This window comes from Synchiropus splendidus, chromosome 10, assembly GCF_027744825.2.
Source record: "Synchiropus splendidus isolate RoL2022-P1 chromosome 10, RoL_Sspl_1.0, whole genome shotgun sequence".
Lineage (NCBI taxonomy): Eukaryota > Metazoa > Chordata > Actinopteri > Syngnathiformes > Callionymidae > Synchiropus > Synchiropus splendidus.
In genome coordinates this window covers 22,834,731-22,858,585 of record NC_071343.1, presented here as the reverse complement: position 1 = coordinate 22,858,585, position 23,855 = coordinate 22,834,731, and the positions used below count along the sequence as shown (strand labels likewise).

The window sequence follows — 23,855 nt, the reverse complement described above, 5'->3', positions numbered from 1 at the left end:
TTTAATTAAGTATTTCTTCATTTCCGATCACATCCATTCACATCAGTGGTTGTTGATTGCTTCTTCCTTTTCAAACATTCCTCATCCAAACACGTCTCCTCTTCACATGTGGAACCCATGATTGTGGCTTCCTAACTTTGTGTCCCCACAGAGATACTCATTGCCGAGCTTCTAATATTGTTTGTGATAAGCATGCTTGTATAGTATACCTGTCCTAACAGTAGCCTGTAAAGGTGTAATCCTGTATTCAACAGCTTTGGTGGTTAAGGCTCTAAATGCAAATACTACCAAACTAAATAGATGTAGCATTACCGCTCATCGACACTAGGGGGTAATGTAAACGCTTGTTTCTGTCGGTTTGTTTCACCATATTAACTTGTATTCCCTAAATCTTTACGCACCTGGCAATTGCATTCATTCGGGAACTGAAAGTGGGTGACTCAGAAACATGAAACCGGAATTCCGTTTTGTCAAGATCCATCGGCGCGTCAGACCAACGTTTCCCCTTCCTGAGAAAGTGCGCCACCGTGGGGTCCGCAGGTTGTTCTACAACATACATGAAAAAGGAATGAAAAAAGAAAGGTGGTTTCTACTAAATATCATGAGCGCCACCAAACAAACGTGCGTGATCATTTTAAACAATCGCGCAATAAAGTTTTGGTCAAAAACTTTGGTTAAAAACAAAAGAATAAATAGCTCAAATGCATGAAGAGAGTTTGCTGTCAAGTGCCAGTCATAAACCTCCTGGTGTTCATTAACATGGTGGCTGTTGGATGTATGCTGGAGGTGTTGCTGTGGTGATCCGCACAGAGGGGGCGGGCTTGGAAGGCACTCCGGAGTCCGGTCGAACAGTCAGGATCACAAGTCACAAGCGGAGTCACATCGGACGGCAAGATGACCAAGGTAACGTATTAAACCTGGCTTTTATCCAGTGAAAAGTCTTTAACTCAAGAAGAGCGGAGCTGTTTCGGGAGCGTCCACGTTGACTAGTCTGTTGAAGCAGCGTGGACTCCAGATGTGGAAAGTTGTGCTGCCTCCAACTCTGGAATCCTCCGTGAGAAGCTTCGGAATGTATCTTCGCTTTGCTCTAAATTGATTCTGAGCCGACAAGTGTTTTACTACAGAGTGATGCAACAGATGCATCTTCAGTGACTTCACCGCCAAATGAACGACGCGATTATTGATTTAAAAGTCAAGTTTGACCAGCACTTACAATGGCATTGCCATTCGGTGCAGCAAGAGCGTGATGTTTTTCTGCAACAAAACACGGCACTTGGTACTGCAACCTTTGCGTAAAAGATGAACTATCCATGACTAATGTCAGTGTCATTGCTGCGAATGCATTCTAGCTAATCTTTAGTTGGTTAACTCAGATAAAATATTTTTGTAGAATTCAGAGTGGGGGAATTTGCAGCAAGGCAAGACATGCTGATTAGAGAAAAAATAAAATAAACACCCTGAAATATTAGTCGATAGATGGTCTCCAAGGTTCTTATTTAAGTTTTATTTCATGTCACATTACCTCTGTTTAAACTCTCAATTTATTTGGTGCTGTTTTTTGAATTCTCTCTTTCGTTTTGCCAGATAGTTTGGTATTCCATTAATCTTGGGACCAATGTCTGCTAATCCTGTTTTTCTTCTCATTGTGTCACCAGAATCGATTGGATGCGACGCCTCTGTAAATGTATAACAAACCAAATATTTGAATCGTGGCAGCTACAATGTTAATTGTAGAGTAGAGAGTTTGTAGAGAGTAGCTACGTCATGAATGGCTCTCTTTCATCAATTATGTTGCAAAAATACTCTTTTTATCAGAGCATATAGACTTTAGGATTGAAAAAAAAGAAAACATTCCTCATGCAAATCACATGGATTTTCTAATTGCGTTCTGTGTTTCCTAGAAACTATGTGGGACCAGATACCCTGTCAGCATCTGCTTTATAGTGGTGAACGAGTTCTGCGAACGCTTCTCCTACTATGGCATGAAAGGTATGTGGACTCCCTGGCTGGAGAACATGTGGTGGCTCAGATTGACATGAAGAAAGAAAAAGAAAGGTAACTTCGTATAGTTGCTTGTCAACACTGGAAATGTGTGGTCAACAGAGGGTTTTTTATTAATCCGTAAACCATGAGCATGTATTAACTATGTGAGTCATGAACTGTGAAACAGTTGACAGGGAGCTCCTGTTCTTTAAAACGGAGGTCTTAAAATAATCAATGTTCATATATGTATCTCATATAATATGTCAGATCAACATGCTCAAAAGCCTTACTTGAGTAATAATCTGAACCGATGCATCTGTCGCTCAAGTTCTGGTTGTTATTATCGGTGCAGGATGCTTCGCATACTTCCCAATGAGACAGACTGAGGATACTTCTCTACATCACTGTAAAAAAAAATCACTGTAGTAGTGCAGATGTACGGAGCCCTGGAAGTGACATGCATGTGTTTATTGTTTTTTTTAAATCTCGAGATAACAATTATCTCGAGATAATCTTCATCTCAAGATACAATCATAAATGAATAAAAGCGCATGCACAACTGCCTCTCTGGCAAAGCTTTTTGTGATTGACAACATCGACGATCATTTACGAAGCCAGCGGAGACATACTGGTTACATGGGGATGTTTACCAAATGCTTTGCCAGAGAGGCAGTTACGTATGTGCGAACATTTACGATTGTATCTTGAGATAAAAATTATCTCGAGAGACTAATTATCACGATATAACAGTTATCTCAAGATAACAATTATCTCAAGATAACTGTTATCTTGGGATAAAAAATAAATAAATAAATAATAAAGTCCTGCATGTCACATCCAAAAAAATGAACAAATGCATGTCACATCCAGGGCTCTGTAGATTTACGATTGTATATTAAAATTAAAAATTGTCTTGAGACACTAATTATCACAAGATAACTGTTATCGCGACATAAAAATTATCACGAGATAACTGTTATCTCGGGATAAAATTAAAATAGAGTCATGCATGTCACATCCAAAAAAATAAACACATGCAAGTCACGTGAGTGACATCATTAAAAGCAAATCAGTCTCCTCTGATAACCACAGTTAGCTCCGTGCTAACCGACATGCTGGTTCCAGGGGTCTTTCATCATTCTTCCATGGTGCCGCGTCGCCGCGAAAACTCCTCAGTGACTGTGACTGCTGCGTTCAGTCGGACGTGCTGACGCGGAATCGGCAACAAGTTGGAGTCAGACAGCAGCAATAGTTAGTTTTATCAGTATTTGCTATTGGCGGCTCCACTGGTAAATGAGTGTAATTGCAAGCTGTTGCAATGCTGGGTCATCGGCTCCACCCCCGTCTCACGTTTATTTGTCATATGAGGAAGGACCCTGGCTAAACAGGAAAAAATGTAATCAATGATGGCAATATACACAACACTGCCAAGCTTATACTTGTAAAGGCAACTCTGAAAGCATCTATCGTTCAACACCAGGAATCAAACTCTGTGATTCAGCCAGTGAGGTGAGCCAGGACCCAGCAAGAGGCTGAAGCAGCTGCAAGACCGACAGACCCAGATAATAAAACTTTATTTCGACTACACGTTTCAGTGTGAAGAAAAGGGGACATTTTTGACATTCACTGAATGATGATAACAAAGTGTCATCTTTTAGTTATGAGAAATAAATCTGTAAGATGCGGCTGTCATCACGGGTCCGTCTCCTTCACGTGTCCAGCTGGAATACACTATGTGAGCTCTACGAGCAACGGACGTCAGTCATTGCGATGTTTCTTCCGGGATTCTTCTATGAAAAACATGCTGAAAATCATCACGTTCATCTCCACCTCAATGATGTGTTATGTGCTATGCGTTTGCTTCGATGTTTCCACTTTGTTTAAATATGTTTGATCATGTGAGAGTACATCTCCAAAAGACGGTTCTCATTGAAGCCATACCAGTGCGCCTCCACTCTTTACAGCGCTGTAGAATAATAAACACAAAGGTGCAGCTTTTTTCCACTGTACTGTATGTAGCTTTATTACGTCATGACTCAGCATGTTTCGCTAAGGAGCATACAGCCATCAGAGCGTGAGCATCAAAATGTCTGTTCACGGTTTTATTGAGTTATAAGTTGACTGTGGAGACAGACTTCAGAGTTAGAAAAATATGAGTTCCCCACATTTGATAACACATCCAAGACCCGCGGTAAACACAAAGAATGCCTTACAAGTCAAGTTAAAACATTTTGTAGCTCTCAGTTCTCGCCAGGCTGTAACTGCATCTCCTATACTGACTTCTGTCTGAGATCTTGCTTTGTCGGTTTCACGTTTTCTCTTCTTGGACTCCTGAATACGAACTCTTGCTTCTGCTATGATGTAAAGGAACTCTGAGGTCACTCTGCCCAACTCGGTGCGGGTGGAGTTGGGCGTGTGACGCCAGTCTCATAACACACCGCTGGCTGGCTCGCCCAGGGAAAGTTACATAGTCCAAAGGAGCGTATAACAGAGAGCTGGAGAGTCTGACTCTGCGATTTTTGACTGCTCATACTGAAACCTGTCATCTCAGTGCTAACCACTAGGCCGCCGTGTGCTTAGCACTGAGTTGTTTGTGTGGTGCACTCTCGCCTTGCAGCAAGAAGGTTGCTGGTCGGACCTCCTTTCTGCATGGAGCTTGCATGTTCTCCCCGTGTCCGCATGGGTTTTCTTTGAGTTTTCTGGTTTCCTCCCACAGCTCAAAGACATGCTCAGTAGGTTAACTGGACACTCTAAAAAAATTGCCCCTAGGTGTGCATATCTGTGTGTGTGTGCCCTGCGATGGACTGGCGACTAGTCTGGGGTGTATTCCTGCCTCTCGCTCGATGACTGCTGGGATAGGCTCCAGCACTCCCCACAACCCTGAACAGGACTTAAATGTTTTGCATTGCTGCTGATGATTCAAGAGAATCTGATTATTTCTCACATGCTTCTGAATAAAAACTCAACCATGCCCATCCCGTGGACCTTGTGTGTGTTTACACAAACAGCAAAATGACACATCGACGCACATGTTTGATTGTTGACGACGTTGTTGATGACATCAACTAGGGATGCGCAGTTGGATTTTTTAAAATTCATCTTGTCGCAATAATGCCACTTTGGCACACAATGCCAATCGTGCTCATGCACAGGAGCAATCTTTTAACCACCTTCTGCCCTTCTTCAGCTCTGTTAACGCTGTACTTCGTGACATACCTGCACTGGGACGAGGACCTGTCCACGGCCGTGTATCATGCCTTCGGTAGTCTTTGCTACTTCACACCCATACTGGGAGCTGTCATCGCGGACTCCTGGCTCGGGAAGTTCAAGTGAGTCCTCCATTTTTACTCCGTCCCAAGATGGCATCAATGCATGTTAAACTAATCCAGTCCTTCTTAAATAGCGGGCCAGGCCCCCCTGGGGGCACATGAAGCAATGCCACGGGGGGTGGATATGACCTCGGAACATACTTTTTTGCCATAAAAACAATAAAGTGTAATTGCACATCCACTCAAGATTTTTTCAGGCAATTTTAGGCAAAATAATGCACTTGTAAGTCTTTTCTGTTACAGACAAAAACAATGTTAATAAAGTTATTCTTTATTGTAAGTTGATCTATACTACCTTCTTTACAATGCTATGCTGGGTTGTACTTATAATAATATTATAGACAAATGATACTATTTACAGAGGCAGAGGAGAGTAGGGGGGGCGCTAAACCTTTACTTTTTCCTGGGATGGGTGCAACGAAAAATAAGTAATTGAACTAATCTAAGTCTACTGTGGATCAGGTAGTTTCAATGGTGACTCTGCTTTTTAACAGATGATTGATCACTATGGTGATAGTTATTCACTATCACCATCTTTCTAAACAGAACTGGTTTTAAAGTAAATTCCCTGTAGAGCCTCCTCCCTCTGAAAGTCACATGATCGGCTGGCATGAAGCCAGTCTAAACAGATAAGATAAGATTTAATGAGCAAAGTGACATGACTGAAGGTCCTTGATGGTCCTGTCTATGTTCATCTCTGATGTCTTGAGGTCGTGACCAGTGTTGTGAGATTGGGCGTGGTGTTGTCAGTTAGCTAAAAAGGAACATCTGTGGGGTCACGAGAATGAACTATAAGTATGATTCGTCAAATAGTCATCTAAACAGTCAGCTTCACTCCACCTCCTGGAGGCCTGTATCTGTTTCAGGAGTGGAAGCTCACGTTATGTTCTGCAGTATATATAAATATTTAAATATAAGCCCAGAAAAATACCACTGTTTCACTGTTTTTCCAACCACATGTTGATTAGACAAACACTACAGCGCCCAAAAAACAGGTTTTTATTGACACTGCTTCCCACACAAGCTTAATAATATTTTATATGATTATTTTTGGACTCGTGCTCGAGGGTTAATCCAGTGCTGTGTGAGTATTTAGGTCTTTGTTGGTGCAGTAATCACTTATCTTTTCTGATTGGAATGACATGCAATTATAGTTTCATAGTACAGAACACCTTTGCTAGAAACAGTGCTTTGTTGAGGGGTAAAACAGTGATGTCATCAATTGTATGGTGAGATGGGTCGACAGGAGGATGGGTGTCTGGCCGTCACTGAGAAACCAGTGACCTCACCAGTCCAAGAGCACACTTGCTGACTATTCCCAGAAAGAGCTTGAAGAGGTTCCTCAAAATGTACTGCATTTATCGGGTTTATCGGATGAGTGACTGAGTCAACAGTTTATGTTGTGTAATTTCTTGCGTACATTTTGAAATTGTCAGTTTGAAAATGGACCAACCTGGAACTGGATCATAAGTGAAAAATCCAAATATAACTCAAAGTAGGTTTTACATTTTAGACGACTAAAAGAAGGCACCATCTGCTTTGCTGACAGCACCTTCCTTATGAGCTCCATGATGCAGTCACCCTTTCAGGTGACGACTTCATGAAGCTCATCTTTCACTGTGCTGCATGAGAGTTAGAGTTTTTTTCTGGAGTGAAAATAGTGTTGCCCTGTAAATCCAGTGCTGAACATGACAGCAGTCATGAGTAATCAAATTAGGGTGTCCGTTGGGGAAAGCAGATTGAAGCCAGAAGGCAGAGTGGGTCCAAGGGATAGGAAACCAATCAGATGATGAAAACCATCAGATGAACCCAAACCAACCATTTGGATGGGTGAAATATGATGCCACATTTCTATAGCACGCCACTGTGGTCTCTCAGTCTTCTGATCCATTTTCCTACAAATGTTTGTCAACCAACATGACAAAAGCACAAGGTGTAATAACACAGTTGATGATTATATGAGATAATTGTCACTACTACTTTAGCAAAAAATAGAGAAGAAAAGCACAGACTACACAGATTATTTGGTTTGATTTTGGGTCCAAAATATTTTGAGTGACAAGAGTGTGGATCAAATACTCTATGAGATCCGCTGGTGGTGCAGGTCTGAAACACACAGCTTCACCAACCACGTGTCTGAAGACTGTATTCAGTTTATTGTCAAAAACTAATGTGCAAACAAAAATCCTTTGGGTCATGACATGCAATAACATTCACCAAATCATTGACTTTGGTGTGAATGGTGTGAGTGCCTGGAAATGAACTATTGCTGCCTCTCGCCCAATGACTGCTGGGATAGACTCCAGCACTCCCCACAACTCTGAACAGGACTAAGCAGTAATTTATTGAAGATGGATACATTTTAACATATGTACATAATAAATGCAATTATTGACTTTTTTTTTTTTAAATGCACAAATTTGTAATGACCTTTAGGTGTAAGATCCAACATTTATTTCTTTATCTTTTTACCCCACTGAGTTTTAGCTTCTCACAGGATGTCAACGTCAAAAACCTACCCTTGGAATTGGAAAAGTTCCTGAGTGAAGAGTAAATGTGTGTGTGACACAGTGATGATCTTTGTCTATCTCCAGGACCATCATCTACCTGTCCATCGTCTATGTGATCGGCCATGTGGTCAAGTCCGTCGGAGCAATTCCCACTGTGGGAGACAATTCGACACACATGTGAGTCACATCAAGGCTGAGCTCTATGAAGCCATAGACGTCAGCATGCAGGAGTCATTGGTGTCCAGATGTGTTTGTTGGCTTTCTAAGTGGTTGAATTCGGACACATGCGTCTGTTGCAGTGCTCTGTCCATGGTGGGGTTAATACTCATCGCCTTTGGAACAGGAGGAATCAAACCTTGTGTGTCAGCTTTTGGAGGAGACCAGTTTGATGAAGAGGATGTAAGATCTGTTGGTTTGACACCCTGTTTCACAGTTGATGGTAGACATTACAGTACACACCTGAGCATTATGTACTCTCAAATTTAAGATGTATTTTTACAAACAAAAATGGTAAGGACAGCAAAGTTACCACCAGCATGCCATGCATGAGTTTAGATTGCATGTTTTGTTGAGCATTCATCTTTGTCTCGTGTGCTTTTTAGTCATTACAGTAGTATAATCAATAGTGTTCCAGAGTTGACAGATAATTTACGAGAAGTTGCCTAACTGTGCTTCAAATAAGGAAGGGTGGCGTCAGCCTGGATTTTCCACAGGACATATTTGAATAAACTCTGCTAAAAAAATATCGAGTGAAGTTCACTGACAGTTCTTCTTTTTTCCTCTTTTTGGGTGGAAAATGAAAGACTGATGCAAGAAAAATATAACCAGATAGAAGCAGAGCAAAAATGAACATTGCATATCCACTGGTCCAGCCCTGCATGAAAATTGCAAGTGCATCCTTATGATAGAAAAGATCTATGGAAGACGGTACTGAAAAATGTAATACTGAAAATGACAAGAAAATGTAATCAGAATCAGAATCAGAATCAGAATCAAATTTATTGCCATGGTCAGTGGGGAGCCCACTGACTAGGAAAGTGCCTTGGAATAAAGTGCAACAAAAAACATGCATGGTAATGTAAAAAAATATAAAATAAAATAATAATGCTACATTCAAATATTTAGGAAACATATTGTAAGATGAAAGGAATATACAAGGAATGGAAAATTTGTGGAAAAAAAAGATATTATTGTGCAATTCTGTATGTATTATAAAATAGTACAGTGTTACCTTGGTTCTCGAACACAATCCGTTCCAGACAGCGATTTGTTCGAAATCTGAATAACAAAGCCTGCGAGGGTCAGCTGATCGGTCCGCGCACGTTATGTTTTTTCCGGCTTTTTTTGGGGGCGTTCAAGTTCTGGATTTTCATTGGAAATCCGAAGCAAAAAAAAGCTCGAAATTTTTGTTCGAACTCCGATTTGTTCGAAGTCCGAGACGTACCACTGTAATAATATCTAGAATATATAAACTATTGTGTGTAAATATACTTTCATAATATACAGTATAGTATTTGTCAGGCTCCCTGAACCCTCATCTAGCAATGTTCGGTTGCCCTGCTCAGTTGGCAGGACCACATCACAAAACCTGTTGATACTGGTGGGTTCTTAAAGAAGACATGCTCTCTGTTTCAGATCAGCCAGAGACAGAAATTCTTCTCCATCTTTTACATGTCAATTAACGCTGGCAGCCTTTTGTCTACTGTGATCACTCCCATCCTGAGAGGTGAGTTTCGTGTTCTGCATCATCGAAACGATGGTCATGAGCCTTTAATGTTGCAGGTGATGTGCAGTGTTTCGGAGGTGACTGCTACGCTCTGGCCTTCGGTGTTCCTGCAGCTCTGATGATGGTGGCTTTACGTGAGTCCTCTGCGTGTTTAAGTGTTGGCGTGTGTTTGCAACACATTCTCACTCCCAAGGCGTCAAATGTCAACTATTTTCAAAATGGACTTTTGCATTAATTGTTGATGCCGAAGTCAGAATTGTGCGTCACATACTGACAGATTTAATCTTTGAATTGATGCACGTTCCGCCTTCCACCTCGGCCACAACATGCAATGTGAAAGAAACTGCTTACACTCACTATCAGGCGTCTTGGGAGTGACAATAGGTCTGTATGTGTGTGTGTGTGTGTGCTTACTGAAGCACTGTGGCAGTCTCGATGTATTTGTGAAATCCATTTTAAAAAATGAAGAATAAAATAATAATAATCAGGTTTCCTCAGATTGAGTGAGGAAAAACAACCCCTCTAGGAGATGACAATCACTCTAGGTATTTATCATGCTGTTTGATGCCGATCTGACAAATACATTTTTTTGAATACAAAATTAATTGTAATGGAGTGTCTTTGTGAAAGCATGCAAGAGCTCTAAGCTGAAGGAATAGAAGCGGAATCCATATTTCCACCCTTCCAAGTTTTCCAAGTTTTTGGGACAAAACCAGGAATATTTCAGAATCTCAAGAAGATAAAAGTAATAGCGCTTGATTACTGACCAAGTAGTATGTTTTTGTGTTTGAGCAGTTTATGAAAACTGTAAATTTCTCGCATTCACACCCATTTAAAGGACTGAAGCAACATACTGTAAAACCAGTGAAGACAAGCTACACCTACAGGTACCAAACCAAGCTAGTCCAGGGCTGAAACACTGGTGCCATAGTTTTAGATGAGAATGCCTTTATTCTTCCCACGTCACAGACTGTCTGAAGGCCCATTTATGCTTTCTTCATGTACAAAATCGTATCCATCCGTTTCAAGCTTCATGTTACCGTCGCTGATCACGTGCTTTGATGCATTCTCAAAGTTGTATAACTGTACAGCAACATATCCACCAGGGTTGCAGCTCATTGCCAATAGTTTATGGCAACAACAATCTCCTAAACATATTGACTTTGGACAAAGTATTGATCATGTACTGCTTGCACAAATAACGGAGGCAGCATTGTAAGAGGCGTCGGTCCGTTAAGGCGTTAAATACACCAAAACTAGAGGAGTATATCTGCCATTGTTATGTCTTCTTTGTGTCTCATTAGAGCTACGTACAGGGTTGCCAGATCTCGCAAGACAAATAAGCAACCTGGCCTTTGAATACAAGCCCAAAATGAGTGACTTTTCCTACTGAGCCCCTATAGGTTCTGCACGTTCCTGCACGTTTTTACAGTCTGTTTGGATAGACTCAGGGTCAGGCATTGTCGCTAAACTCTAGTCGCGCCAACGCGTTTCTTCTCACTTCCTAAACAGAAAAGGACTGCCGTGCCCAGCTTCTGCTCTGATTAGAAAGTACTCCTTGCCATCAGCAAGCGAGCATAAATGGGCCTTTACACGTCCATCTACACAAATACAATCTGAAATACCATTGAAGAATTTGGCTTAAGCAGGTCATCCATAGGCTGATTATGTCAGTATAGTCGTTTGCAGCGGTTCAGCTCATGGAAGCAGAAGGCCAGCGTCATTCAATTTACTAGAAACAGGAGAAGGAACCAGACGGCCAAATCCCCTGAGAAGTCTGTTTAGTTCACAGCTCACAAGCATATCCAACTCATCACACGTGTGTTTCATGGCCTAACCTTGCCACCAAACACGGTCCTTCTCTGTGTGTGTCTCGGGTGTTGAAGTGAAGCGATGAGCGTGCGCTCGCTCCAGCCCTGTCCTCTTGGCTCCTGATAGACATTCAGCAGTCCTGGCCTGTGTGACCTGTATGCATGACTGACCACTCACTGCAAAAACAAACAAAGGCTTGGTTGAGTGGCGACCCTGGACTCTAGTTTTTAATCAAGATTCAGAATGTGGTGTTCTTATAACTCCCATTCATTGTGGAGACTGCTCACTGTCCCATGATATAATCGCTTTGTTCGCTCATCTTCACAGTGGTCTTCATCCTGGGGAGTGGGCTGTACAAGAGGAATCCTCCTCAGGGAAACATCTTGTTGGAAGTCTGCAAATGCATTGCGGTGAGTCATCTCCGCCATCAGAGGATGCAGGAGTGGATGTCACTGTATTGCTGCGTCTTTGGGTTAAATCTTTCACCTTTGGAATCTTTGAAATTGGTTCATTTAGATTTGTGTGTTATCATTAGCCACTCAGAGAGCAGCAGTTTATGCGCGTGGATGCTTTTGTCTGGTCTTAAAGGTTGTTAAATGTTGTGCTTGTGAAGCGTGGCATTGGCTTATTTGGAACCTCTGTTCCTGCCACACTGAAACTTAAACCAAAGGTGACTCTATGTTTTTTGTTTGGCAACAGTATTGGGATCGAGTTGTAAATAAAGGATGGTTGACTTAGGAAGAGAAAATGACTTAACAGATCTTAACCAGAGAGGCAACAGCCTGACCACGCGGCTGCTTCTCAGGTCGACTTGACAATACTGTGGGGAACCACATGTCAATTCACTCCAAGTTGAACTCCACTTGCTAAGTCATTCAACATATCTTGAGCTTGACATTTGGCTTATTCAATTCAAGCACATTTTCATCAACATATCCTGATTTAAAATGATCAAACCTCCACTCTTGCTGTCCTATGTAACCAGCCTGAACTACTCTAGACTGGAGATAATTGTGTGAGAGATAGTTTTCTTCACACCAGGTCTGTTAAAATAGATTCATATGACCTAGCCGCAGTTTTTGGAATGACTATAGGAGCAATGGTGCAACTGCTTAGTGATCAGCTGAGTTTCCATCTGTGCAGTCTGATGGCTGGTAAGCTGTGACTCGCCCTCACAGATGTCCCAGACTAAAGCTGCTCCTCTGAAAATGTGGTGGTCCTCAGGGTCCTTTGATTTTGCCCACCCGGCAAAAAATCTATTCTGATCACGATCATTGTCAGCAAAGCCGTTCCAAAATTGTTCAACGGTGCCATGTTTACATTTATGATGTAAAGAGTCATGAGTTGGGCAAAGAATGTGGCTGCATTTTTGGAGACAAAAACTCCTCTTCAACAATCCCTGCCTCTTGACGGCAAGAATATCAATCAAAATCTGATTCCCTGTTAAAATATGTATGAAGCTACTATCTCATAGACATCATTCCCACTGACTGGAGATATTTATGGACGATATTAGATTATGTATTGCACCAGGTCTATTGAAGCATTAACTGACTGATGAAAATAGTTTGACTAGTATTTAAAGTAAGTCTTTGAGGTAATGGTGTATGGTGTGTGTTTCTTACTTGTGTCGCCTTTTCTTGAGTGTGTATACAAGTACTCCTGACAGCTGGTCACTACTACAAATATTTTGTGTAGCGGTTGCTGACTGGTTTATGTTGGGCACTCTGCAGTGTGCAATCAGAAATCGCTGGAGGAGGTCCAAGAATGAGCCAGCAAGGAATCACTGGCTAGACTGGGCTCAAGACTCGTATTCGGTAAGGACATGCCCATAATGCTTCAGCATCATCTGCCATTGACTGGTGTTGTTTACCCAACGTGCATGCGATATTGTTTCAACAGAAACGCCTGATCCAGGAAATTAAAATGGTTCTGAGGGTGCTGGTGCTTTACATTCCCCTGCCCATGTTCTGGGCTCTGTTTGACCAGCAGGTAGTGACATCTTTGCTTAATTCAGTGCTCACCAACTGTAAGTGGACAGGGATTTCCATCTAGTCAACAACTCATGTAATGAGTCAGCAATTATTTATGCAACATAGGTCGTCTTATGAGTGACCTACTTAGGCTCGAATGATTAATTAAAATGTTATTTTGGTGATTTATTCTCTAATGTCTAATCATTGTTTATGAACATATTGTTGTGTCTATAGATTATTTTGAATTGAAAGCCTTTCAATGTCCACACAAATATAAGATGCCACCATCACCTTCAATTCAAAACTTAAAGTCTGATCTTTTGTGTAGCCAGTAGCAGTGCGACACAGAGAGTAGTGTGTCATTGCATGTGTTCTAAACCCCCATGAGTCCTGTTTACTCAGCTGGCCAAACCTCTGAAAACCATGTGATTTGGGGTGACCGCAGATAAACATTCAACATTCCGGGACAAGAGTCCTAGACGTTTTTAGTAGCTAGTGGATCTCAAGGACCCAACATTCAGAAGTTCATGCCCTGAAATGATTCTTGGATTGCTGTGTTAGTTTGGACATTTTGCAAGAGGTTCCTGAAAAGGCACTAGAAAGGTTACAAAATACATGATATTAATATTGTCATTAAACATGATGCATGTTTGGTGAAATGTGTGGCAACAGTGGAAAAAAAAAGTGTTAAAAGATTAGATTATTGTTTGTGCCGATTAAAAGGTCTGGAGCTCAGACGTGACATGATGTCCTCAGAAACATCCACACAGCTTTTCTTCATGTTTTATGACAGGGATCCCGCTGGACACTGCAGGCCAAAGGAATGAACATGGCATTTGTAAGCATTTTTAGAAGACTCATAAAGATATCCTCTGATGATCTGATCTGAAATCTGATGATGTTTATTACGACATGTTATATCATAATGTCCGTTTGATTGCACAAAAACTGTTGTGTAAGAGGTGCTATTTTGATTTTTACCGTGACAGTACATTATGCATATCATGAGGCCATGTTGTGTTGTTTTTGTAAAACTTGTTTTGTATTCCAGGGAAACTCCTTCACAATAAAACCTGACCAAATGCAGGTAAGTACCTCATGTTTTAGAATTCATACAGCTTTAATGAAGGACTGCACATACATTTAAATTAACTGCTGTGCGAAAATCTAAGCAAAATATGATGAAGACATTAGAAACAAGGTTTTATCTGGTTACCGTCAGGTGTTTGGCATTTCACTGTCAGAAATGTTGATGAATATGGAATTGAAGTGAATACACAAGTGGAAGTGGAGTTCCCGGCTCTTATTGTTTCCAAAATGCAATTCACAGCATTTCAGTTAATAAACCTTCAGTTTATATCTTCAGGAGAAATTCCAGTCACATTTCCTTGTGGCATGAAAACGTGTTAGGTACGATTGTAAGATGAAGACTATTTGAGCTCTCATTGGCGTCTCTCTTTAAACACGTGACTGACAACATTATAACGGTTTATAGTCAAAAGTCTAGTACTGTGTTACATTTTAGTGAAAATGCTGAAATTTAAGATTGTTGCTGGTCAGCTGTACTAAAACCACTACACATGACAAGACACATTTATCACATGTGGTTTGATAAATGTGTTCTGTTGCTGCTTGATGAGGTCAGACGGATCAACATTGTATTGTAACATGTATTGCTGTGCACAGGGCATTTTACATCTTTTGGAGGCACTCAAACTTTACTTTTTTTTTCTCTAATTAACAGAAACATTGACTGGGCCGTCATTCTTTCTTTAATGTTTTCACTTCCTCTATCAACTGTCATTAATGTTACCATCTCCGCTGAGTAGAAGTAGGAGGAGCTATCGATAAAGGCTTTTGGCGAACTCATGTGCGAGCAAATCGTAGACCAACTTGGACTCCCGGTTGATTAAGATAACCGTTAACCCCTGTTCTGAAAGAGTATACATCAGTCTACATCATTAAAATCATAACTGCGGCATTCTACAATGAGGACTTTTATTTTGAAAAGTACAGTGCAGTCTGTTGGACTTGATTGTGAAATTTGGCTCCTGCCACTGAAATCAACAACAGCACATTGACAACTGAACCTCAGAGGTTATGAGCCGAGGATCCGATTCCGGTTAAATGGAATAGTTGCCTAGAGAAGAAAGCATTCAGCATCAATCCTGTTGGAATTGAATAATGTCTGCGATTTAAGGGTGGTTTTAAAATATGTGCACAAGTGACAGCTTGCGCAAGAGGTTGTCAGTGCCTCTTTCTGTTTGAGCTCGTATGACTGTAAGTAAAAAAGCATTGGTGTAATTGACCAGTACTATGAAGGAGTGGTAAGAAAGGAGCAACACACAATACAACAGTGCTACGTAATAATAAAATACTAAAGACCAGTAATGTTTGACCAGTTTTCCTCACTAAAGCACTCAACAGCCGTTTTATTGCGTCGTGTCCTCTCACCAATGAGGCATCACTGACACTATAACTCAAACCTTTAGGGCCTTGTCGTCCTTATTAAGATTTTATTGAGTCATTTTAGGCTGACTTCTTCACTCTCCTAGATGCTGAATGCTCTGCTCATCCTCATCTTCGTGCCCATCTTTGACCTCATCATATATCCACTTGTCGGTCGCTGCAGAATCGATGTCACGTGAGTGCAAACGTGTTGCGGGTTCTGTTTTCAATTCCTAACAGATGCAACCTGCAATACAAATGAGTTGAAAATGTGGCTGTATTTCATGATGATTAGTCTGCAGTGTTTTATGTGGTAATAAAAACATTTGGTTAAAGTATTGTAACCCAGATCGATAATACCTGCCTGCCTCAATTAGAATATAAAAAAAAAGAAATTAAAAATGTTGTTTTGAATGTAGGCTTAGTGCTAATCAGGTTAATGTTTCATAGTTCCATTTTTATTTCGAAACGAGAACAGCATGTGCAACTTCAAAGCAAAAATATGCATAAAATGCAAGGCTAGATTAGATTTTACACCATGTATCAGTAGAAAAATGTAAATCTATTTGGTTTATGTTTTATTAAAATAGTTTTCATCAGTCTTGTCATTATTTCATAAAGAATGAGTCAGGGATTCTTCGGCAACAGACGAGTTCAAGTGAATGTCAGAGATCACATCACTTGTGTGAATCACACACTGATAAAAGCCTGTGTGAAGTGCAACCTGAACCTGATGACATTCCCTCTTTAACTGTAGGCCCTTGAGGAAAATGGCTGCTGGGATGGTTTTTGCCGCAGTGGCTTTTGGAGCCGCCACTCTGGTGGAGGTCAACGTCAGGGTGTGTATAAGTGATTGCTGCTTCATATACTGCTCATTCTGTGATGTAAAGCGGTAAAGCCAACAGTGGAAGAGGAGTCTAGATCTCAGTCTATTTATACTGTTCACATTTTCAATCACAGATGTAACATACAGTAGATCAAAACAGAAAAAGGGTCTACTGAAGAGCAAAGTTGTCAGAATGAAAATCCAAAAACCAGACCAAGACATTATCGAGGATGGCAAGTATCAAGACCCAGACAAAAGCAAGATATGTGGCGGTCGAGACCAGGGCAAGACCAAAACAGTATATATAAGGACTGATCCACAAATGAGCCGCAGTGGGTCCAGGCACACATTGGGTAACCAATCACGTCACCTGAAACAAGCAGCACCAGTCAATGAAAAGTCTTCAGACTCCTGATTGGTGTTTTGGTATCCTAATGATTCATTGCAACAAACACCTCCACCCACTGTGGCTCTTTTGAGGGTCAGTTTGAGACCCCTAATAACTAATAAAGAACAAACACTACAAAACTGAACAAACCAGAATCCTTCTTTTTCCAACTATGCTTACCAATTAGTTGGTAGTTTTTCTTCTTTCTCTAAAAAAACGTTCAACTCCAATCTCGGGTGCTAACACTAAGTCACAGTACGATTACAATTGCTTTTATTCATTCCACAATGGAGAAAGTCTGGTGTCCAGCAGCTCAGTACACATACAAACAATCTAGAAACAATATACAAAATATATGTGCCTACATACTGTTCAAAATAAACTGACTGTAAAGCAAGGGAGACAAGTAGTTGTTACTGACCAACAGACGCACCAAGAAATTGCGATGTTATGTAAATACTGTTGGAAATTCGGACAGCTGTTGGTGTGAATGACGTACCAAAGGGGCTCCATTCTGCACTTAGGGTGCAGTAGTCTCAGATTGATGGAGCTTTTCAAGGCCCCAACATTCTTGTGCACGGGGTGGGTGGTGTTGCGCATGATAACCAGTAGTTTGGCCAGGACCCTCCTCTTGGATGTCCTTGAGGGAGTCCAGGGTACATCCACAAACCATGCTGGCTTTTTTAATGATTCCCCCTGGACAGTTTTGCAGCCTCACAAAACTGCCATTGAGGTAATCGATGTACAAGGTCCATGCAACTAACCGGTCGGTGACACCTGCTCTCTCTAGGTTCACTCTGACCACTGATGGTTGTTTCTTCCCTGAGAAGCCTAGGAATCTAAAATGTTTCCATCATAGTTTTGGAGTAAAAAAGTTTGAAAATATACTCCAGTTGCAGAGACACGGGCAGTTTTAGTTACGCAGTAGTAATAGTTTTAATAGTTTTAAAATGAATCATGAAAACACTTTTTCTAAAATATCTTTGATGATGGCAACAATGAAGAGAATAGATTCTCTTGCAATGGGGGCCTGCTGCAGTGAAAAGAGTAGGGTTGTTTTACCTGTTATAAAGGTGTAATTGAATGTAATTTGAAGGCCCTTGAAAAACTGATGAAAACTGAAAAGTTATTTCAGAAGTGCCTGTTGGCAGGACCTGGACCACCTGTCCGGTTTACTCATAGTGGCCGTCATAATGGATGTTAAGGCGTTTGTTTCTCACTACTGTTGTCTGTTGTAGAAATCTGTGGTGGAGCCTCCACCAGCCAGGAACTGTCTCCTGCAGGTGTTGAACCTGGCTAAAGATAATGTCACTGTCCAGTTTCCCAGCGGTCCAGAGTTTCCTTCTGTTCCATACCTCCAGGTAACTAGTACTAAAAGTGGCAGAGTCAGGATGATGGTCAAGAGTTTTGGGACAAATGAGTTACGACAGATTCCTGTTTTTCAGGACCCTGAAGAATATGTTGCAGTTCCAGTTGAGACTCCAGGAGAAGTGAATATCCAAGTGGTCTATAATGGAGCGACATCCGAGTGCAGACAGGTTTTAAGATGGGAGCGAGCCTACACTCTCGTCCTGTACCCAGCAGCTACAGGGATCCAGTGTAAACTTGTAGGTGCAGACTTCCATTTGTGTTTGCTAACAGAAATGATTATGTTTAGAGTCACAATTGTTGAATACTGACCAGCACTGTTGTCTTTTCTATTGTCTAGGTGCAAGACCACATCAAGAAAAATGGAGATGGGAATCCTTTCCTGAGGTAAGTTGGTCATTGTTAGTTGAGCTGAAATATGTACTGGCTATCAATATAGTATGACAGTTTTTATTGATTACAACAATGCGGAATAAATTGGCTAAATGTCATCCTACATAAATACTCAGATTACTAGTTGTCAGTTGGGTGAAACTAACCTGCCTCAAGATGGTTTAAAACTCAGCTAGTGAGTGAAGGGTCCTGACAAGAAGTCACCCACCCAAACAGTTTCCGTGCTCTTGAAGTGCCTGCATAGTCTGTAGTGTGGATTGTTCCAAGAATGGAATTGACCTTGCTTATCATTTGAAGAACTGAAAGGTTCCATAGTACTACTAAAGTGCCATGTTTTTCTCAAGGAGTTTTAATGTGGCAGGTGGGGCTGAAGGTTTCCTTCCTCTGGCCAGTCACAGCATGTATGGTTGAGGAGAAAGACAACTCACCTCCCAGTCTTTTCGATAGATGGGGCTTATACACATTTTCACATCCATCCATCCTTGTCCGCTTATCCATCCGTTGGGTTGCTGGGGCAGCAGCTTCGACAGGGAGCGTCGAATGTCCTTCTCCTGGGCAACGTCTGCCAGCTCTGACTGCAGGCTCTGGAGAGGCTCCCAGGCAGTAGTTCAAGGAGGACAAAAAACATAAAATCACATGTTAAAAGCCAACATTACCCTCCAGCTTTAACACTACACCATGGCTGAAGAGACCTAGATTATTTAAAATCTTCTAAATCATCATAACTTGTTTCCTCCTCCTCCTCAACCAGAGAAGGCCAGGTGCAATGATCTCATTTTTTCACATTTAAAAAAATGGTTTCATTTTGGTTGCAGATTCCTCAACACGATGCCAGATGCTTGGAACGTAACCGTGGGTGGCGTGCTGTTCCACCTGCTGCCTGGGTACAGCGTGTCTCCCAACAAGACTATCACTCGAGACGTGTGAGTAGCAGGAGCTGCTCATTGTCTTACAATCTCACTGGCGCTTAGCTACCTAGTGAGATGTCCCCAAACAATCATCCAAAAGAGAGAAGCAGTTTCACAAATGTGTAGTCTTGTCATCACACTTCTAGAACATAGAGTATAGACTACAGATCCATAAAATAAGATATAAAGCACTAATTTCTGCTGTAACAAAGCACTAATTGGAATGTTTGTTGTTTCAGATACATGTCCACCTGTTGTAAAGTCAATTCTGATGTTTGTCAAAAGCTGGACCTGGGCCTTCTGGACTTCGGCGCCTCCTACACTGTTGTTCTCTTCGAGGTGGATTCTTCTCCTTTTTGACTGCAAGGTCGTAACATGATGGTGTCATCAATCAACTTTTTTCGTCTTTAGGAGGGACGTGAGATCATTGCAAAAAAGATGGAGGACGTGAAAGCAAGCGATGTTCACATTACCTGGCAGATCCCTCAATACGTGCTCATCACAGCGGGAGAAGTGATGTTCTCCATCACTGGCCTAGAGTTCTCCTACTCACAGGTGAGACCTGCAGCCTTGCAGCTCACAATGAGAAATGGCTTCGTTGAGTTGAGTGCAGCAGCAGAAACCAATGACCTGCTGCCATTCATGTCCCTCACCTGAGAGTGTATCTTCCGTCAGGCTCCACCAAACATGAAGTCGGTCCTGCAGGCCGGCTGGTTACTCACTGTAGCGTTTGGAAACGTGATTGTGCTGATCGTAGCTGAAGGAGCTGGACTGGAACAGGTACAGCATTGTTTTCCATGGTCATGTTCGCCTACAGGTGAGAGGAAGGAACTGGTTTGGGAAGAACTTAACTCCATCGGCAAATAATTGTCATGTTACTATTTACAACCCAGTAATCATATTACAGGTACTTAACTCTATGTTGTCATTTTCCCTTAAAATATATATAGAATTGATTTCTTGCGTTTTGGGGAGTGATGTCAAATAGAGGACAAGTGATGTTGTTTGCAGCATGAGGAGAGCTCATGTGCTAGAGAAACCAACTGCACAAGTGTGAACAACAATGGAGGGAGGAGGGCGATGCAGGCTTTATTGCCAGAAATACACCAAGCACGAGTGCCCTTGGTGTGGATTACAAATGAGTATAATCCAGAGAAATGACTGGACTGTTGGCTGAAGGCAATGAATCAATGATTTTTAAAGCTGTCGAGGACCAACAGCAGCATGTCAAAACTCGCTCTCTCAGGAAGCAAGAAACAAATAGCAGGTGACACTGCAAAGTAAGAGCAGAGCATGACACGTAAATTTTAAGTATTGTGCTTTTATTTAATTTATTTCTCGAGACTATTGTACTAGGTGGAGAATATTACTGTGAAAGTTGATTAATCATATATGTGAATTCTGTTATTGGGGTGCCATACTGTAGTGTAGAATGTGTGGAGTTTGAAATACACTATATTACCAAAAGTATTTGCTCAGCTGTCTTGATCCTTGCTTTGTGCACTAGTGCAGAGTCATGTTGGAAGAGGAAGGAGCCACTCCAAACTGTTCCCACAAGGTTGGGAGCATGGAATTGTCCAAAATGTTTTGGTATCTTGAAGCATTCAAGGTTCTTTTCACTGGAACTATGGGGCCAAGCCCAACTCCTGAAAAACAACCCCACACCATAATTCCTCCTCCACCAAATTTCATGCTTGGCACAATGCAGTGCCAAATGTACCATTCTCCTGGGAACCTCCAATGCCAGACTGGTCCATCGGATTGCCAGATAGAAAAGCGTGATTCATCACTCCAGAGAAGGCATCTCCACTGCTCTATAGTCCAGTGGCAGTGTGCTTAACACCACTGCATCCGGCGCTTTGCATTGCACTTGGTGATGTATGGCTTGGGATGCAGCCGCTCGGCCATGGAAACCCATTCCATGAAGCTCTCTGTGTATGGACCTGGGCTTATCTGAAGGCCACATGAAGTTTGGAGCTCTGTAGCAATTGACTGCGCAGAAAGTCGGCGACCTCTTTGCACTATGTGCCTCGGCATCCGCTGACCCTTCTCTGTCAGTTTACATGACTTACCACTTCATGGCTGAGTTGCTGTTGTTCCCAAACTCTTCCATTTTATTATAATAAAGCTGACTGTTGACTGTGGAATATTTAAGAGTTTAAGAGAGCCTAGGTGCTTGATTGTATACACCTGTGGCCAGGCCAAGTGATTAGAACACCTGATTCTGATCATTTGGATAGTTGAGCAAATACTTAATAATAATAACAAATACACGAATAATAGTGTAAATAGCACCATTGTTGAAGGTGCGGAAGGTATGAAGGTATCCCACACTTGACCCTGCTGCTTCTTCTGAGTCTAGCTTAACTGAGTAGTTTTGCACCTTCTTGTCCCAGTGGATTGAGTTCCTGCTTTTCGGCGGCCTGCTGCTAGTCGTCTGCGTCATCTTCTCCGCCATGTGCTGCTTCTACACGTACGTCAACCCGGAGGAGCTGGAAAGCCTGCAGATGCAGGAGTCTGTCTTTCTGGATGAAGACGGTGAGAAGAAAAGCAAAGGCAATGAACAGGAGCACAGGGGCACAAAATTGTAACGGCGAACCAATGACTTGGCGTCAGAAGCAAAAGTTCTGTTTCCTACATGGCTATAATTTTACAATAAGCGTGAAGAGAATTTCAGTATTTGCTGTCTGAATACCTTTCCAAACAGATGAAATATTTTTGTGAACGCATAATGAATGGATCAGTGAGGCTAGATTGATTACCGTGCAATGTCAAACCATGATAAATAGTGTTATTAGTGTTTGTATTTGTTATCTGACTAATGTGTCAATTATTTTTGTTATGGTAGTTTTAGTCTTTAGGTCTAGTTGACTTCCTATTTTCTTTTGTCGTGTGGAATGTGACGTGCAGTCGGATCGCAGACCTCCACTTTTATACATAACTCATTATACTTACCTTTTACTTTCCGTCTCAAGTGACGGTTTTAGTCAAAAACATTCATGTATTATGACCAATGCTGCCTGTACAAACAAGACAAGCGAATCCAGCACTTGAGAGTCCTCACATAAATGCAAACATCCGTCATAGTGAGAAAGCAGTGGGCATATTTCATAAAAAAGTGCAGCTAAAGTGGCTCCTCAGAAATGTTTAGTAATAACAATGAGGCTACTTAACACAACTTGCTTGTCAAATGTTTCAATTAAACTTGCAAGCACATTGGCAAAAACTTAGATCCTGTCAAGATGGAGTTTTATGTGTACTCTCCTACACACTCCTGTTTCCTCCCACAGTCAAAAAACATACATGTGTTCATTGGTGACAGGGAGGTGTGCGTCGACATGTGTGCGAATGGTGGTGCTGTCACGGGTGTGTTATTCCCTTCTGAGGTGAAAACATTAAATTGACTGATTTTAAACTGTAAAAACTTTGACTTTAACTTCCAAGGTGTCATGAACAGTACCGACTCACGATAGTGATATTCCTAAGTGAATCACACCATTGGGTGACTCTTTCTTGTGTACGGAACACGAGGACATGAGGTGGCGTTGAAAGGTTTACTGAGCTGGATTAGCTGGATTCTGTTCACTGGCATCTCACTGACATTTCAGGTACAAAACTAAAATAAAACGATCACATCCTTCAAATTTGAGGTCTGCGCTGAGACTCTCACCCGCTTCTATGCTCCTTGCTTTTATTCCGAACATGAAGTGAGTGCAGGAACACCGATCAACTCATAGGACACCTTGAAACAATGCTCCTTTATTTCATTCAGGAAACGTGTGAATGAAGCTGCTCCCTGTAAGTGTTTGTAAATACTTTGTTGTCATGTCAGTTGTTTTGTGTTGTTCAGATTTTTTTAAGATTAAAAATAAGCATCTAAAAATCAGTCCGTTTTCTTCCATTGTTTAACATTCAGCATCTCATCTGAGTTTGATCTGTGGCAGAAGATTAGATCTATTCTCTTGGTTTCACTTCCTGCCATGACTCACTCATCCCTTCACTGTGCTGTGTAACATCCAAAGCTACACTGAATTATTATCTCTATAGCCAGACACAATTGGTTAAACTCATCAAATCATCGTCTTGACTGGTGGAAGGACAAATGGGATTTGTAGCAGCAGGAAAACCAAACCGTCTGATGGCTCATCAGATTGATGTGTTTGTTTAGTGAGAAATGTTCTGCAAATC

General features: G+C 41.5%; 1 protein-coding gene across 1 annotated transcript; it reads left to right on the top strand.

Annotated features, from left to right (window-relative positions):
* The first annotated feature begins 92 nt into the window (after positions 1–92).
* On the top strand, positions 93–23,653 carry slc15a2 (solute carrier family 15 member 2). Its single transcript, XM_053877387.1, has 22 exons — positions 93–903; positions 1,902–1,989; positions 5,171–5,312; positions 7,907–7,999; positions 8,122–8,221; positions 9,458–9,548; positions 9,605–9,682; positions 11,688–11,770; positions 13,094–13,177; positions 13,263–13,352; positions 14,130–14,174; positions 14,388–14,423; positions 15,892–15,980; positions 16,542–16,623; positions 18,237–18,359; positions 18,444–18,605; positions 18,707–18,753; positions 19,575–19,682; positions 19,907–20,006; positions 20,079–20,222; positions 20,343–20,447; positions 22,064–23,653. Exons 1-22 carry the CDS (start codon positions 895–897, stop codon positions 22,256–22,258), a joined length of 2,094 nt encoding a protein of 697 aa, XP_053733362.1. The 5' UTR covers positions 93–894; the 3' UTR covers positions 22,259–23,653.
* The last annotated feature ends 202 nt before the right edge of the window (positions 23,654–23,855 follow it).